Source organism: Prionailurus viverrinus, chromosome B1, assembly GCF_022837055.1.
Source record: "Prionailurus viverrinus isolate Anna chromosome B1, UM_Priviv_1.0, whole genome shotgun sequence".
NCBI lineage: Eukaryota > Metazoa > Chordata > Mammalia > Carnivora > Felidae > Prionailurus > Prionailurus viverrinus.
Genome location: NC_062564.1, coordinates 13,862,806 through 13,882,343, shown reverse-complemented (window position 1 = coordinate 13,882,343; position 19,538 = coordinate 13,862,806). Strand labels below are relative to the sequence as shown.

General features: G+C 40.5%; 1 protein-coding gene across 1 annotated transcript in view; it reads right to left on the bottom strand.

Moving 5' to 3' along the window:
- TENM3 (teneurin transmembrane protein 3) overlaps positions 1-19,538 on the bottom strand; it is a 451,388-nt gene that overhangs the window by 165,736 nt on the left and 266,114 nt on the right. Inside the window, exon 4 of the mRNA XM_047856975.1 lies at positions 1,414-1,652. Coding sequence (XP_047712931.1) covers positions 1,414-1,652 — 239 coding nt within the window. The remainder of the gene's footprint in view (positions 1-1,413; positions 1,653-19,538) is intronic.

Sequence of the window (19,538 nt, the reverse complement as noted above, 5' to 3'; positions counted from 1 at the left end):
TGAGGTGGTGTACGAATCGTGGTCATGAGGATAATGAGGCCGTATCCGAGTTTAGTGGGAAAGAGTGCCCTGATTCATCAGTGATGCCTGCCATCGACAAAGCACTGGAAATAAAGCACACAACGTGGCCCATCCTTGCCACCTCTGACTCAATCATCTCTAAAGTTCCTTCATGCTTTGTTATGCTAGATTTCTTTCTTTTTAATTTTTAATGTTTTTATTTATTTTTGAGAGAGAGAAAGACAGAGGGGGTGGGGGAGGGGCAGAGAGAGACAGGGAGACACAGGATCCGAAGCAGGCTCCAGGCTCTGAGCTGTCAGCACAGAGCCCGATGCGGGGCTCGATCTCACGAACCTCGAGATCATGACCTGAGCCGAAGTTGGATCCTCAACCGGCTGAGCCACCCAGGCGCCCCATTCTGTACTTCTTTCAAATATTGTGATTCAAAATGGCATTTCACTTTCCAAAATATATAATTTATAAGTGAGGGGTACTGTAGCTAATAACAGCAATCGGTTCATTGCAAAAGCATCATACTGTTCCATATACAGCTCTGTAATTCTCTTACTCAGTTCTAGAATTTCATGGGCTTCACAGATCGCTTTGTAAACTGGAGGGTGCACCCCTGGCTGCTGTTCTTGTTAGATAAACCATATAGTCGGTGATTAATCTCGGTGGACACCATTAGCATTTCACAAGCGGATCAAAATCCGATGTGGTCATTTCTGACATTAAAAAAAAAAAGCCATTTCTAATAGTTCGAATGCTCACACCTGTTATGAAACAGTTAAATAAAAGGAATGTTTACGGCTTCTCTTAGCAGCTTCCATCATTTGGGTTACTATTAAATGAAAAATATGATCAATACTACATCAGAAAAGATGACAAATCCACATGTATGAATGAGTATGTAATCCATTCATTGTTTTATGGACGCATGGTTCTCCGGAGAGTGTTGCTGAGTGCAAGATGATGGTCCTGAGTGATGAGTTTTACATTTAGATTGCTGAGTTAGCTGAAAGATGTGTAATATCACACGTAGGAGACAGCTCCCCATTGACTATGCATCGAGGGGGACTCCTGCCTAGAAAGCCTTCGTGCAAGTGCATGAATGATTTTGTGTACGTGAAATGTCACAGAATCATCCACGCTTCAAGAGGGGTAAGTCAAACACAAGTTCACACCCTAGCCTGTGTCCAAGAACATACCTCCTTCTTTGTCCTTCTTTCTCCTTATCTAAGTTCGCTGAAAATCGCTTAAGACGCTCTGCGATTTACAAGGTATTAACTAACCCCTCCTCCAGAAAATAGACCTCGTAATGCACTTCCGGACCACATACCTAGATAAAACCAACAGAACCACAACAGAACAGCCCAACTCACAGACAGAGTAACTGTGCATGTTTGTTCTTACCTATAAAATACGACAGGAGGATTGCCAGGAGCACGGAGACCCCTACAGCACACAGGGCGGTGCATTTCCAGCTACAGTACTTCGAAGACTTCTTGAATTTAAAAGCACTTCTTGACAGGGTGTTTCTAGGTAGTGGCCGAGTAGGCGGCGAATAAACAGAGCCAGATGCCATTGTGTATCCTGGGGTTGCAGTGCTGAACAGTGGCGTTGTCCCTGTTCCTGTTTTGAATAGGAAATGCCTGCGGGACAGGAGAATATCGTCGTGAGATACACATATGCTAAAACGTGGGAGACAGACGCGGCTGGACAGGAGCGCTTCTCCGGGACGTACCTCATATAATTAAAAAAAAATCAGAAATTACAGAAAAATGTTAAACCAACTCCTAGCAGTGAGTCTGATCAAAGAAACTGATGTGAAACATATATGGCGGTATTTATGCCCACACACTTTTACTGTCCCTTCGAGGAGCTATCTTGAGACACTATACAGGTATTCCAAACATACCATTTCCTGCACAAAACCATTCTGGAACCTCCCTGCAGGAACGGCATTAAGAACATACTCACATTTCACTTAAGAACACCACATCTTATTATTTTATAGCTACATGTGTATTTGCTGCTCTCTGAGACCAGGTACTCATAGAAACACAAGAATGCATGACCACGTCGATGTCCTGCAGACTGATTTATTTTCTGGACGTCCAAGGAAACATTCTAACCCCAGCCTGCTCTCCCACTAATAAGCACCGTCAAGTCTGGCCACAGGCAGCTGGTCAGGTCTCAAGGGATGCAAACTAATTTTATTTTTAGCTTATGTCAAACATGGCCAGGAAGGGAGAGAAAAAGGAAGGAATCACAGAACACTTCTAAAACCAACCGAAATAAATGAAGGGGTCAGTGAAGCAGGTTTGAGATCAAAGATGGAAGGATTCTCTAACAACGGAGCTGGATGGCGGTAGCTGTGAAAGTTGTACATTCTCTTTGTCTGAAGGTGCGTAAGCAGAAATGAAATGATCACACGAAAGGGTGCTGTGTAAGAAATTCTTTGGGAAAGATTACTAACTTAAGATTCCTATCAACACTAAAAGTCTCCAAATTTTAAAAAAAGCACCATGTTTTTCATGGCTTACATTTCATATTATACCAGTAATTTATTGTATATTCACTTTGTGTCCTAATATTTGTTATTATTTTCCCTAATATTATTTTCTCTAATATTTTCCCTTCACTGTTCAGTGAAGTCAACAGACTGTGTTCTCTCTTACATTCTCAGGAGCTTATAGGCATTCTGGAACATTCCACCACGGTACAATACAGTTTTTATGAAATATCTGAGACGGTACACAGCTGAATCTTTTAAATATTACTACTGATGGACTTATTTTAATGTATTAGAAAATAAACTGAATATGTCAAAGAAGTTAAGGGGTTAAAAGGACAGAACTCAAAAGTTAGATTGCAGAGGTTCAAATCCTGCTTCATTATTTACCAGGTATGTGCCCTTGGACGAGTTACTTACTTAATCTCTCTCTTTGTTTTGGTTTCTTAGCATATAAAATGGAGATAGTGATAGCATCTACCCTTCAGGAGTTTCACTGCGGCTCAAAGGAGTTAATATTTACTGTAAAGTGCTTGGAATATTGTGAGCAGAGAAGAAGTGTTTGATAAATACAAGAGGAGTCAAAGTCATGATTTCATGTATATTACTGCTAAGGTTAATCAGGTATTTAAGTCACAGAGAATCCATTTCCAGAAAATTACTATGTCAACAATAGTGCAGCTGGTGTAGCGATATGGCCAAAGTCCTGAAAGCCTGCCTAACACAGGTACGGCAGACTGAATTCTGGTGTAGAAATCAGGGTTGAGTTTAAGTTCCTGGTCTATCATTTCCTAGATACATGATCCCACAGATGCTCAGTTTTGTTCTGTTTTCCATCTGTGGAATGGAGCTGAGGATTTACTTACCTCACAGGGTGGTAGACCGGTTAACGTATCTAAAAATTCTGTGTCAACCACGAAATTAGGACAGATGCAAACGATAAATTACCCTTCTAATAAATGATACTAGCAGTTGTGTTGTGAATCTGTTTTCCGCCATGGAAGTACCGTGTAAGGCAAATTTCAAAGTCTATAGCCTGAATTAAATGTTAGGTTGGAAACAGCATTTTTTTGAATCTCCTACCATATTCCTATTCAGCATGGTTATTAAGAATGCGGGCTCCAGGGGCGCCTGGGTGGCGCAGTCGGTTGAGCGTCCGACTTCAGCCAGGTCACGATCTCGCGGTCCGTGAGTTCGAGCCCCGCGTCGGGCTCTGGGCTGATGGCTCGGAGCCTGGAGCCTGTTTCCGATTCTGTGTCTCCCTCTCTCTCTGCCCCTCCCCCGTTCATGCTCTGTCTCTCTCTGTCCCAAAAATAAATAGAAAACGTTGAAAAAAAAATTTAAAAAAATTAAAAAAAAAGAAGGCGGGCTCTGGACCCAGGCTGTGTAGGTTCAAATCCAAATTTCACCCATAAACAGGCTGGATGATGTAAACTACTCAAATTTTCTGTATCCTGGTTCTATCATCTGAAAAATGGGAATAATAAGAGGGGCTGTCGTATAGGCGTTTTATGAGGGTTAAATATACGAGGGTTACACACATATGATGTGTTCATATTAGGATCTAAACACAAGGGAAGTGCTCAATAAACATTAGCCGTTTTTCTTTCCAAAGTCACATTTTGAAACCTACGTTATAAAAGACCCAAAATTTTCATTTGATGACTTTAAAATCTCCGTTCAAATGTAACACCCTCAAAACCGACGTTTGCAAAATTAACTCCCCGGTCTACAAATTTCACTGGCAATTCCGCACACTGGCAAGCACTCTGGATGAGAAGATGGTCACACGCCAAGCAGTAACCTGATCATTTAGATGAGCTTCAAGCAACCTCTCTTTGGGAGGGACCAAACTGTAAATATTTTAGCCTCGTCTGGCTATACCAGCTCACGGCAGCAGCCTTAGATAACGTGAGTGCGGCTGCACTCAAATAAAACTTGACTACGGACACTGAAATATTAGTTTCATGTAATTTTCCCATGTCTTCAAATCTTCTTCTTATTGTTTTTTGAGTCACGTAAAGACACAAAAACCATTCTGAGCTCATGATCAACACAAAAGCAGGTGAAAGGCTGGATTTGACCTGTGTCGTTGGTGCCCTGGTCTGCATTCTCACTGTTTTTTAGGATGGTCCTTGAAGAGTGAGCAAGATGTTCAGCAGCTCAATGCCACTGGAAGCAGCCCGAACGATGCACGGGCACTGCTCTTGGAGAAGGTGATGGACAGACAGGTGCAAATGGACACTAACTGGGGTCCAACAAGCTTATTTCCTTCAACACGCTTATTACAATCAGTTCTTGTTTATCGACCTGTGTGGCAGGATAAAATTTTTAAATACTATGCAAAGTGTGTTTTTCCCCCCTGAGGTTCCCTCCCACTTTGGGATATAACCAAAACGTGTGATACAGAAATTAAGAGATACAAGTTCCCCTTAGATCAGAAACATTTTCATTTCATTATTTAGGAAGAGGAAAACAGGGAAGGGGGGGATGAAGGCAGGAGGTTCGCTGTGTTTCACAGACACAGGCCCTGCTCCTGGCTTCCCCGGTGCCAGAGAAGCAGAGACTAAGGAACGTATCAGCAGAAGCCGAGAGAAGAAGAAACCTGGGCCTTCAATCTGAAACAGAGGCCCGAGGAGGCATCAGGATCTCAAAGAGAACGCAGGGCGCGTGGAGGTATTTCAGCTGTAGAGAGCCTCTCCAAGATTCCTGTGCTTCAGCTTCAATTATAAGAAGTAAAATTACTTCTACTGCTTCTAGAGTAGCTTGGAAATAGCAGAGTACACCATTGGACCTAAAGAGGCCGTGCGGAACAGGACGAAGGCCGTCTCAGCCATGACATGGCCGTCAACAATGAAGGAAGAGAGCGCGAAAACTTCCCGTCTTGGTGGAGACTGAAACATGAGATGTTCCTGCTGTGCTCACAGGATCACATATAACAAGGCAGGGGTAGGGCGGGGAGAGACATGGAACCGTCTAAGTTTTTAGGCCTGAGGGTGATAAATAAAATATAGACAAAAACATATTTAAAAGGCTGTTTATGTAGCCTACTAAGTTGAGGAATAAGAACCATATAGTCATGGCACCAATTGATGATGTGTCTTCTCCCGTTAGAATGTGAGCACCGGGAAATCTTATTCACCTCTGTATTTTCAGACCTTAGACTGTTCCTGGCACAGGGGCGCCTGGGTGGCTCAGTCGGTTAAATATCTGACTTCAGCTCAGGTCACGATCTCACAGTTCATGAGTTTGAGCCCCGCACTGAGCTCTGCACTGACAGAATCCCTGCTTGGGATTCCCTCTTTCTCTGCCCCTTCCCCACATGCATTCTCTCTTTCTCGAAATAAATAAGTAAACTTAAAAAAAAAAAGTTCCCTGGCACATAGTAGTTGCTCAATAAATACTGTAAAATAAATAAAATGGCGACCACTGTGCTGATGGAGGAAGTGAGTCTTAGAGAAATTAAGCACCTTGGCCAAAGACCTATAGCTAATAAATTAATAATAAAATAAAAGTAAATAAAAGTTGGAAATTATAGGCACCAAAATAAAAATTATCCCTGGAAAATGTGTTATGCTTTTTTTAAAAAAATTATTTTTTCTTTTTCTTAATGTTTATTTTATTTTGAGACAGAGAGAGAGAGAGAGAATGTGTGAGCAGGGGAGGTGCAGAGAGAGGGAGAGAGAGAATTCCAAGCAGGCTCTATGTCAGCACAGAGTCCGATGTGGGGCTTCAACCCATGAACTGTGAGATCATGACCCAAGCTGAAACCAAGAGTTGGATGCTCAACCAACTGAGCTACCCAGGCACTCCCTCCCTCGCCAATATTTTTAATGTTTATTTATTTTTGAGAGAGAGAGAGAGAGAAGAAAGGGCAGAGAGAGAGGGAGACACAGAATCCGAAGCAGGCTCCAGGCTCTGAGCTGTCAGCACAGAGCCCAACGTGGGGCTTGAACCCACGGACTGGGAGATCATGACTTGAGCCCAAGTCGGAGGCTTTACCAACTGAGACAAGCAGGCACCTCTGAAAATGTGTTATAGCTCTATGCAAAGTGGTCTGGGTCATTTGAAATGGGAAATGGGATTTTTGAACCCACACCCATGTGGCCCTAAAGCTTATGACTGTAGCCCCAACACTGAAAACATGCATCCAGGCACTGTGTGTCAGACAATGAGCTAGATACATGCCAACCTCGAATTAGGCATCTTGCTTTCAAATTCCAAAATTTGAAATATCAAGACATGACGTCCATCTCCTTTGATAACCATGGCAGAGACCTTTCATCAAAAACTATCCTTGAATTGCTATGAAGTTATTATTTTTCATAAAGCGAAATACAGCTTCGAGATATCGCTGACAACCAAGATGTAATATTCAAAAATACCCTATCCATCAATAATAGTGGAACTGGAGATCTCCTTACTTTAAAAGGGTTTCTAATTTACTGAATACGTATGTTTACTTTTGGTGCTGCAAGAGAAACAGCATTTAATTGTATTTTTTTGGCCACTGACTTTAAAACTCAGAAGTACACTTTCCCTTCCTCTGTCTAAATGACTGTCCATATCAAATTAGCGCCCTAGAGATACTATATTTGTAAAATAAATACAGAAACATCATAAAACACTGAAAGAGAAGCCATACCATGAGTATATTATATTTTTAAATCACTGGTCTTGAGTAATTTTAGATGGCTTCCTAGTATGGAAGCACAGAAAAAATGTGTAAAAACTGCTTAAACGGGTGCATTTAGAAACCATTTCAAACAAATGGTATCATCTGCGTGAAGACGATTCCTTTAGGCAAAATTAGGCCTCCGAGTAGGCCTGTTAAAACACACATGGAAAAACTTCTTGGTCACTAACTAGGACCGGCAGAAAAGGTCTTTGTCAACCTATTTTGTGTCGTGCGGGACATGTAGTCTCAGATTTGGTAAAACAGGTTCACAGAAGATGCCTCCTTTCCAACATCAACAATGTCCTTTCCACTGCAATACAGAAAACATCAGACGCTGACGAGAATATATGGGGACTAACGTATCTCTTTAGGCCCAGAATGTCTTTTTACCGGTGTCAAGGTCCAACGCCATGCTTGGTTTATGAGTAGACCCCATCGAGATGAAACGGACAAACCAAGCCACATGAAATTCAGCCACACGAAAAGTAGACCGTGCGTCTTCTTACGAGAGAATTACTATTATTATTTTTTTTGATCTCATTCTAAGGCACGCATTTCTGTGAGTCATTCCAGTCTCTCCTCATCCTGGGACTCTTTGCCAGGTCATATGGCCTTGGGAATATGCTTCGCACGTACAAAAAATTCTGCAAAAATTACTATCAAAAACATGTGGTTTTGACCTGGCATCCGCATGAGGTTTGCAGAATAAAGGGAGAAATTTTCTTGACTTCGCAGACCATATTTGGGAATTTAAAAAGGGGATCCTGTGAGAATATTCCCCATTGTATTCGGCAATAAAGCAGCAGCAGCCGCAGCGGCGTTTTAACACGGAGCGCACCGGGCAGGCTGATTTCGTTCTGATGTTTCTAATGATGCCCTGCGTGACGCCTGCCTCCAGTTCCTCGGCTATTTGTGCCAGCGTTTTCACTCTGGTGATGAACTAGAGAGGCACACTTGAAGAGAGACTATCACAGACTGAGATGAGGAAAATCAATTTCAAAGCCCAAAAGACGGCTGGAGCAGGAAGGTCACTGAACACTAACAGTTGCTTTGTGGCTTTGGAATCTTGAGGGGGATTCTATTTAACAACAACAACAACCGGACGGGAACCGCGGAACTGCACCGTGTTATTAACTGTGACGCGCGCAGCAACGAAAACATAAATGGAAACAATCACTCTGCATTAAGCGCAATTAATAAGTGCTCGTTTCTCTTCTTAAGTTGAAAGATCTGTTTCTTTGTTGATTTGCCTTCAGACCCACCTTTTCATTTCAGCTTCCACCTCCTGTCCTGGCTTGTATTTCTAGCCGATCTTGTGAGGTATCTTTCTATGGGTCATGTCACAAATTTAAAATTAGTAGGGACAAAGACTGAATGCCCTCATCTTTCCTGCTGTCCCCATTCAGGCCTTTGGGTCACCGTTGGTAACTCTATCCTGTAGGTCTCTCTGAGGGACTTAGGGGTAATTTTCAATTATTCTTCCAGCCTGCCTGTCCTGCCCCCTGCCCCCACCCACCCCCTTGTATCCACCCTGCCAGAGAACCCTGCATTCTTTCCTTTATGGTCTGGTCTGGTCTTTTCTTTTTTCTTTTCTTTCTTCTTTCCCTTCCTTTCTTCCCTCCCTCCCTCCGTCTCTCCCTCCTTCTTTCTTTCCTTCCTTCCTTCCTTCCTTCCTTCCTTCCTTCCCTCCCTCCCTGTCTGTCTTTTTTTGCTGGGGTTGAAAAGTTCTTTTGAGTTCTTATACCTCAGTTTCCTCTTTTGAATTGACTTGGCAGAGGCAAAGAAGAGACAAAAGTAACATTTTCATTTTAAATTTTCGACTCTCAAATGAAATGTCATGTTTTAAATACGAAATCTGCACAGTATGCTGAGATACTGCTATATATCCAGTCATAACTCTTACTGGTTCTCCTCTCAAGCCACTTACAACTGCTTATTATTTATTTTGTTCTGTTTTCCTCCATGTCTTAGCAACTATGCTCTGCTCCTTAAAAATGGATTACTTTCGATTGAGGTTGTCTTTCAAAACAATAAACTACAAAACACTATCGTAAGATTTTTAATGGCAAAATACTCAGGTTTTTAAAGTAAATTTAAATGTGCTTCTCACTGTATTATATTATGTTGTATTGTATTATATTACATTATATTGTATTATATTATATCATGTTATATATCACAGCATATTGGTGCTCATGGAAAGATGCTGATATCAGGTATAAATTAAGTAAGTTGTATTATATAATTAAATCGTAAGCTTACAAGAGTCACTAGGAGATAAAGGGGTTCATACTCGTCTTGTTCAGATTAGTACAGTCATGTGACTCCTGTAGCATCGAGTATGTTTTCATAAGTTGGAAATTACAGGGACTGAAATGAAAAGCATCCTTGGGAAACATGTTATAGCGTTCCTCAAAGTGGCTTGACTCATTTCCTCAATGGGACACCGAGATAGAAAATCAAAGTCCAAAAGAAAGTGTACAACCTCTGAATGACATTTTAATTAGACCAACTTCATTACTGGTTGTCTTCACAGAGAAGAGGTTTCTTCAATATTTTACGTTAGAAATCTTTTTAGGGATTGTAACCAACAAAGCACAGGACTAGAATAAAGAGTGTTGTAGTGTTCAGTTCTATCCCTAAGGCACAGTTGCAACCTTTATTAGGGACATATGCACACCTGGAAAACTATTTCTTTTTGTATATAATCTATTCTATCTTATGGGGAGAAAGACACTACTGTCTAGGAGATGTTCACACTTCCTTCCTCACTATATTCTTCGTCGCACAAAGAGAGTAATTGACATCAAACTTAACGTGAGCTGCTTACATAAAACGTCTTGATGTCCCGCTTTCTACTTATGTTTCTAGACAAATCAGTAAAAACTTTTACCTAGAAAAACAGACTGCTTACTTCCAACTAGATGCTCTGATTTCAAAGACAACGTGCCAGTGAGAAGAGAGATTGGCTGTATTTGGTCACATTTACCACCTTTTCAGAATCCAAAGTTCTCACTTAAGAGCTAAGGGAATTTTAAGGTATAGGTTCCTCTTCCTTCAGGCAAAATATAACTTTCTGGATTTAAAAGGCTTATTAAAGGTCTCACAAGATTTCCTCAACATCAAACGACTCTTCTAAAATGACATTTTCGGATCTAAAGCAAATGAATCCCACACTTACGGATTAAATTTACCTGGAAATATATGAAGGCTAAAATTAACTACTGAGTTCAAAATAGTTCTAGTCATTGATGATGCCAAAACAATGGGAGGATTGCCTAGAATTCATTTTAAGATAAAATACTTTTTAAAAACTGTCAGAATATATACAATTTAATTAGTGTGTATTATCTTCCTTCCATATTGCCCATTACCACTCATTTAATTGCTTGTCGCCTATAACTGAGAATATATTTATTAAATGCTTCTGAGTTTTAAAGCAGCCGCTACTATTTGTTAGCATATATTTGAAACAGATGATATTCCTGAACGATTATATTAACCACCACGAGAGCACTCTCGATACTTAAAAATAACCTGGGCTTCATTAGCACAGTCTTTAGAATTTTCACTACCAAATCCTGAATTTTAAGTTCCAAAGCCAACTGGATTATCTGTTAAATGGATATTTAGCATTGTGTTTGTAACTAATTAAAAGGCTGAAAAAGCGGTTTACTTAAATGCTGCGCTTTAGAGAATAATACAGGGAAATACAACATTCCTGGCGGCTTTCAAACAGAAGACTAAAGAAAACAAAAGCCCATATACAAAATTACCTGTTCTTATTCAAGGCTGGGTTCCTGCTTGTTTTTCCTACCTTTCAGCAACTGATTCTCAATAGGTATCCAAAGACATCTAGAACAATTACTTACCGTGTTTCAGTACCTAGTTATTTGGAAAGAAATCGCCATCAGTCGAGGAGGCTGGCCCCCAGAAGCTCTGTGAGATTGAACTAAGAGACTGCAGAGGCTGTGCATTTTCAGGGAGAAGCCCACCCACACTAGCGTCTGAGTAAGGCTTAGTAAAAGGTGTTTGGCAGTCTCCAATCTTTCCTAAGAGAACAGTTCAATCAGACTGATCACGGAACCATAGGTTTGGGTAGGGCCTGGTGAACTTAGGTAGCCAAGGGCTGGTCCACTAATAGGAACAAAATGTACTTAGAGACCATTTCATGCGTTAAAGCAGCGGTCCTCAAACACCAGCTTGCATCAGAGTCCCTTGGAGGGCTGGTTCTCGATGGAACCCCCAGCAGTTGATGTTGCCGGCGCAGAGCCCACACTTTGAGAACCGATACAGTAAGGATTCAGTGTAACTCAAGACGCCCAAGACTCTATAACAAATCAGAAAATCATTCAAAAGATTCCTGTTTAGAAAGTTACCGCTGGTAGCTCACAACAAGCCGTCAACTCCGAACAAATGGAATTTTTACGATACAAGGCTCAGTCCATCTGACCCCAGAATCAAATGGCTTAAACATGTTTCACTGTTCTAGGTCATCTCAATCTTAATTTTTTACTTACAACATCCCCCTTTATGGTACTTCCCTTTCAAATGCATCTAAGTGTTAGGAAATCAGGTCCTTCAGACCTTCTCATCTCACTGCTACTTTTATCTATCATGTTTATCGAACTTTATCTCTAAATGAGATGTCAGTGGGGTACCTGGGTGGCTCAGTCGGTTAAGCGTCCGACTTCGGCTCAGGTCATGATCTCACAGCTCGTAAGTTCGAGCCCGCGTCGGGCTCTGTGCCAACAGCTCAGAGCCCGGAGCCTGCTTTGGATTCTGTGTCTCCCTCTCTCTCTCTACCCCTCCTCCGCTCATGCTCTGTCTCTCTCTATCTCAAAAATAAATAAACATTAAAAAAATTTTTAATGAGATGCCAGTATCTGTTCTCTTTCGCTTGTTTCCTGTACTATCTGTATTTCCGTGTGTGTATGAAACATCCACCAACACACTGTCTTATTCCACAAGCACCTTCTTTTGGGGGTTCTCTTTCTGTCTTTCTTGGAACTTAATGCTTGGGTTTGTGAACCACGTAGAAGTCGAGCTGATAATTCACCGTGGGTATTTACAACATCCCAAAGGGTTCCCACTTTCTTCATACAGATAATGCCATTTCTCTACCCTTAACCTTTCTGGCTGGAATATTTTTTACGTATTCTTTTTTCCTCTAAAATCCTGGCTTCAATTTATTACCTGTATTAAAATGTATAGGGAGAAAAAAAAACTACCTCTCATCCTTTATCTATTAGCAGAGACTTCTGGAAAACTCCGCTCTAAATATTTTTAAGGCACTGTGCACACACACAGATACACATAAATACAACCTCTTTACTGCTTTACACATCTGCTATATTGAGGAGAGGGAAAAGAAATAAAAACTATTTCCTGCATAAATGCCTTCTCCTTAACTTTTCTTTGAAGCTGCTGGGGACAACAGTGACCCTCAAGGTGGTGTTCCTAGCACTGGCCACAGTGGACGCACTACCCACTCTGACAAAGGTCGTAGCAGGGGTCGCCTCAGAGGTACCAGACAAGGTGACAAAAAATCCTCTTACTGAGGTTCAGAGGGAGCAGAATTCCAGCATATCTGAAAAAAAAAAAAATCCCATGCTGAATCCCCCTCATTACAGTTAAAGAGAAAGTTTTTTTTCGCTCAGTCTTTCCATATGTTTTTAAAACATGCTTTCGAGAGTCTAGAAGAGTACTCACCTGGATGAGGAAAGGAAACAGTATTTAGAGGACTAGGTTTTAATTAATTTCAATAACCACTGTGGGTAGCACAAATACTTGACAAAAGCTATAAGTAAAAATGAAAGCTAGCAAATGGCAGCTAAAAGCTGAAAAGGCTTGCCTCAAGGGTGGATATAAAGGGAAACGGTTAAGAAATAATAAAACTTACCCGGAGTGAGTCCATAAGAGACTGAACTTCATTATTTGTCTTTTTGCTTTTTGGTAATTTAATCTCTGATAATTTTTAAGTAGGGTGAGTTCAGAGTCGATGTATGTGCCCGTGTGTGTGTACATGTGTATAAATTTTCTAAGAATTGGCCAGGGCTGGTTCAAAAAGGATTCATTATTTTGCCTCTAATATAAAGGTACTATTACTATAAACTTAATTGGAAATGTTTTAGTGTAATATCCTATGCATCCCTGAATTGTAAAAAGAAAATGTTTTAGAGTCCTACTAATTAAAATGCCTCTTCGTTTATTACCTTTAAATTAATTATGGTATGCATTTTAAAGAAAATATTTTAAATAAGAAAATTAAACACCCCCTCAAGTGAGTAATCAACATTAGAATGTAAATTATATATTTTGATGTGAAAACAAAAGAACAAATATGCCATGATTCTAGCTGTGACACAGTGAGTTAGTGAGACCCAGAAGCTCCTTCTTCATGCTGATAGCATGTTGTGGTCTCAAATCTATTACACTTTTGAATTGATGTGCTATTATCTTTGGACAACTTTCACACCAGGAGGTGATCCCAGCAAGAAAAATGTCTTAAATGAAAAGCTTATAAACAAGATACATTTCACTGCTGTTACCTGAATTAATATGAGCTATTAGTGGTTGTACAAAACGTGGTTTGAGACAAAAACTGTTCTTAACATTTTGCCAAAAAATTCTGCAATATGAACGTGTGAATAATTACACATTTTAGCAATTGCCCCTGTATCAATTTGTAATTATAATGACTACGCAAACATGTTCATGGTAAATACAACATTATATGTTCATTGATCTCTGAAAATTGGGAAGAAAAGTTCTAGAATATTAAGGTGATTTGTGCAAAATGTATTTTAGTGAATTCTTTCATATTTACTTTTAGGTCTTAATTGAGAAATGAATATAATATAATATAAAAAAACTAATTTAATATAATATAAAATTTAAGCATAACCACACCTTTCAAAAATATATACGGTTATTATAATAGGAAGCAAAGATTTTTATTATGATTTATTTTAACATAGGTATGTCTATAATCAAGCACAAAATCATGTTACAGTTTGGGAGGTTAGGAACTGAACAACAGGTCAAATGTGCATATTTTTTTCTTTTTCTTTCCTTTTTATCATGATCAAGAAGGCTCAACAGTCTTTGTTTCAAATTTTAGTTATTACAATAGTGCAGCCATACCATCAAAGGCAGAAACCTGTATTAGATATTTTCCTACATGTGTTAAGATTATCAATTATACCTACTGTTGGGAAATGATGTACTGAATATATTAAGATGAAAATGGGAATGAAAAAGAATGCCTTAAAATTCCTATGGGCTATTTGAAGAAGATTTCAATTATTAATTCATTTAATTATTGACAGCCGTCTATGCTTAAAAAACTGTTCATCAAAGTTCTTTCTCTGCAAGTTTGAGAAGGAAGTGTGATCCAGATAAAGAGGTGAATTTTGATGTTAAGTTTATGACGAATGAAAGAATTTCAGGGTTGTAAGAGATGTTGAAGGTATCTTAGTCAATCAAATATGAGGTAGTGAACATTAAGTAGTAACAAAACAAAACATAACACAACCATCCCAGAGAGAGGAAAGTGTTTTATTTATTTATTTTTTTAAATTTTTTTTTTTAATGTTTATTTATTTTTGAAGGAGAGAGAGACAGAGTGTGAGTGGGGGAGGGGTAGAGAGAGAGGGAGACACAGAATCGGAAGCAGGCTCCGGGCTCTGAGCTGTCAGCACAGAGCCCGATGTGGGGCTCGAACCCACGAACTGTGAGATCATGACCTGAGCCGAAGTCGGACTCTCAACCAACTGAGCCACCCAGACGCCCCGAGAGGAAAGTGTTTTAAATAAACCTGAGTGAGCACCTATTTATCATGCGCAAAGAGAACACGATCTAATTTGAACTTCACAAAATCCTCACTGCGCGCGTGTTATAAAATCTCCTTTTTTTTCTTTTTTAATTTTTTTTTTCAACGTTTATTTTTTTTTGGGACAGAGAGAGACAGAGCATGAACGGGGGAGGGGCAGAGAGAGAGGGAGACACAGAATCGGAAACAGGCTCCAGGCTCTGAGCCATCAGCCCAGAGCCTGACGCGGGGCTCGAACTCCCGGACCGCGAGATCGTGACCTGGCTGAAGTCGGACGCTTAACCCACTGCGCCACCCAGGCGCCCCTCCTTTTTTTTTTTTTAAGTAGGCTTCACATTCAGCACAGAGTGCAACGTGGGGCTTGAACTCACAACCCTGAGATTAAGATCTGAGCTGAGGGCAAGAGTCGGACGCCTAACTGACCAAGCCACCAAGGCACCTCCTATATTCTTTTCTTTAAATTGAGTACACTGGGCTGTAACTTGCCAAAGTGTATACAGAGGCAAAACCAGGTCTTCTTAGGACCTAAAACTTATGTTCTTGGCCAGTGACATAATAGAGGAGTAGTTTCTATATGAGCTATGTATCTTAACTCGTGTATAAAACACACTCCAATTTAGGGGTGCCTGGGTGGCTCAGTCGGTTAGGCGCCTGACTTTGGCTCAGGTCAGGAACGTGCAGTTCACGAGCTCCAGAACTCCTTGGGCTCTGTGCTGGCAGCTCAGAGCCTGGAGCCTTCTTCTGATTCTGGGTCTCCTCTCTGCCCCTCTCCTGCTTGTGTGTGCGCTCTCTCTCTCATAAATAAAAATTAAAAAAAATTGGGGCACCTGGGTGGCGCAGTCGGTTAAGCGTCCGACTTCAGCCAGGTCACGATCTCGCGGTCTGTGAGTTCGAGCCCCGCGTCGGGCTCTGGGCTGATGTCTCAGAGCCTGGAGCCTGTTTCCGATTCTGTGTCTCCCTCTCTCTCTCTGCCCCTCCCCATTCATGATCTGTCTCTCTCTGTCCCAAAAATAAATAAAAAACGTTGAAAAAAAAATTAAAAACTCCCTTCAATTTGTATTTACCTCCTGTCTAAAGAATAAGAAAGACACTAAGCTTTAATACCATAATGCCGTGATGATGGTGGAGGTGGCCTTCAGTTCTTTGGTGGGAAAGTCACTAACCTCAGTGATGTATCCTGAGAAGAAGTGTTCCCCAAGTAACTCTCTCACCTTTCAACTTTTGTGGCTTGTGTGCAATGGTTAAACACACGATTCTTCATGGTATTTTGAAACGAGTTGTAGAGTGATCCTGAAAATCTTTTTTAACCACATAAAGGTTAGCCAGCTAGCTCACGGCAATGTACCCAAAAGAGTTATAAACCTTCCAAACGAGTTAAACATATAACAAGAAGGGTCCAAATTTGCTGACCGTTTCTGGGATGACAAGTGTCTGTTAGTGTGGCATGCTACCAAGAGTATATTTTTGGGAAAATTATTAATCTGTCCTTCAAGGTAAAGTAGTATTCAAGAATGAGTAAGAAAGTACCAGTCCTCTAAAGAAACTCTTAGTGCAGACAGGATATTTTTAAAACTTGCATTTGGAAATGTTCCCATCAACATATTATTTTGTTGCCAAGAACAATGACTACCATCTATAACAATTTTTAATTTTCTAAACTGTTGAAAAGTCTGAAAAACATGTATCTTAGTGAGCTTGGTCCTTATTTAAAGATGTAAAAATGGAACAACTTCTAATTAGTCTGCTAGAACATCAGAGAAAGTAGCCAAATTTCAACAGATACAGTATGATCCCAGTTGTCTGTGGAATCTAATAAAATTGAACTCATAGAACCAGAGAGAAAAATGGTGGCTGCCAGGGGCTGGGGAGGTGGGGGAATTGAGGAGAGATGTTTGCCAAAGTGTAAGATAAATAAATGTTTTTGTTTATTTTGGAGGAGAGAGAGAGAGAGAGAGAGACAGACAGACAGACAGACAGACAGACAGACAGACAGAGCCTGGCTAGGAGAGGGCCAGAGAGGGAGACACAGAACCTGAAGCAGGCTCCAGGCTCTGAGCTGTCAGCACTGAGCCCGACGTGGGGCTTGAACTCATGATGAGACCATGACCTGAGCCAAAGACAGACACTTAACCGACTGAACCACACAGGTGCCCAAAGTGTAAAACTTTTAGTTATAAGATGAGTTAAGTGCTGGTGATCTAAGGTGCAGCCAGGTGATTATAGCTAATAATATTGCACGGGATACTTGAAATTTGCTAAGAGAATAGACCTTGAGTGCTCTCAACACACGCAAATGTACACGCGTGCGCGCACACACACACACACACACACAGAGTATGTGAGGTGATGGATATATTAATCATTTCAAAATGTGTGTGTGTGTGTGTGTGTGTGTGTGTGTGTGCGTGTGTAGATATATTTAATGATCAGGAAGTTCATATAGTTGTTAGGGTCAAAAAAGGTGTAAGGTATGATTAATATTTGATATGTAATTGTCTTATAAATGTATATTTAATAATTTATTAAACAAACAAAACTAAATAATAGATTGAAAGAAAATAAAATTATTTAAAAATGTTATTTATTTCGGGACATATGGGTGGCTCAGTCATTAAGCAACCGACTCTTGATTTCCACTCAGGTTATGATCTTGCAGTTTGTGAGTTCTAGCCCCACATCACGCTCTGAACTGACAGTATAGAGCCTGCTCGAAATTCCCTCTCTCTCTCTCTCTCTTCCCCTCTCTCTGTCCCTTCCCTGCTCTCACTCTCTCTCAAAATAAATTAACTTTAAAATATTATTTATGGGGTGCCTGGGTGGCTCAGTCGGTTGAGTGTCTGACTTCAGTTCAGGTCATGATCTCACAGTTCATGAGTTCGAGCCTGGAGTTGGGCTCTGTGCTGACATCTCAGAGCCTGGAGCCTGCTTCAGATTCTGTGTCTCCCTTTCTCTCTGTCCGTCCCCTGCGTGCGCGTTCTCTCTCTCTTTCTCTCAAAAACAAATAAATAAACATTTAAAAAACTAAAATAAAATGTTACTTATTTAATTTCATCCTTTCAATGTTTAGTTTTATACATGTATGATAACATGCCTAAGATTAGCACATTGCTAGTTCTGCATAATTAATGATGTAATAAATACATGTATTTTGGGTTGAGTGCTTTTATTTTCTTTCATATGTAATTTATAAAATAATTTGGAGACACTACAAGAAGAAAAGAAATAAATTTAGAATTTGGGATCTAGCTGAGAGACACCCGCTAATTAGTCATGTGACCTCGGGCCGATTACTGAATCTCAATGGGCTTTAAAAGAAGGCAAGATAAGGTTCACTGCAAGATTAACTCCAATTGTGAAATCTGTTCTGGAATAGAGTCCATCTTTCTCAAAAGCAGTCAGAACTTCTCCGGGTCCTCTATAACAACCTTGAGTTTTTCAAACTGGAACATACATGGTAATAAGACTTTCATAAATACTGGCTGAGTGAGTGAATGCATCCAGGACTCAGTTCATGAAATACCACTGCCCTACCGCTATCTCAGATCATGTCTTCCCCATTGGTTCACCATTACTTTTTCCGAAAGCAAATTCTGTCTTTGAAAATTGACTTCATAGTTGAATTCCTGTAGGAAGTCACCCCAATTAAATAGGGACTACACTGATCACTCTCATGATCAAAAAATACCTATCTCCAAAGGTGAAAAGGCTATGTCATTGTTCACAAACTTTATCAACATGTCCATTCTTGTTAGCTGTCACTGCCTTTCCTTCACCAAGCCTTTACTGCCTTTGTAGTTGTCACTTACCTGTGTAAATATGGAATCAATTACTTTTCTCTTCACTGGAGAGTGTAAGAAAATAAAGAAAAAGCAAAGAAGCTATAAAGTGCCAGGTACTTTGCAATGACATTTCAATGAATCCTTCTAAAAAATTTTTTTTTTCAACGTTTATTTATTTTTTGGGACAGAGAGAGACAGAGCATGAACGGGGGAGGGGCAGAGAGAGAGGGAGACACAGAATCGGAAACAGGCTCCAGGCTCTGAGACATCAGCCCAGAGCCCGACGCGGGGCTCGAACTCACGGACCTCGAGATCGTGACCTGGCTGAAGTCGGACGCTTAACTGGCTGCGCCACCCAGGCGCCCCTCAATGAATCCTTCTAAAATCTTTGTGAAGTCCATCAAAACCCGTTTTATGACAAAATAAACAAGATAAAAATATATGAGTAATCCGCCCAAGGTGACACAGCTAATTGGATGTTAAGATTTTAACACAGATTGGCCTGTCACCAACCCATGCTTTTTCCCACTGCTCCGTGACCAGGAAGGAGCACTATTACATCAGTGCAGGATGTGACTGGGACACGATGATTTCTGGTGGTAGTATTTTAAGTGGTTCAGATGCTAAGAAATCGTAAAGAGGTTCATGGTAGAATCAGAGGGGTTATCAACAGAAGTTATTAAGCTTAGCTGGTTAACTGCATGTCCAAGAATGTAATCTTGTGGGCTCCAA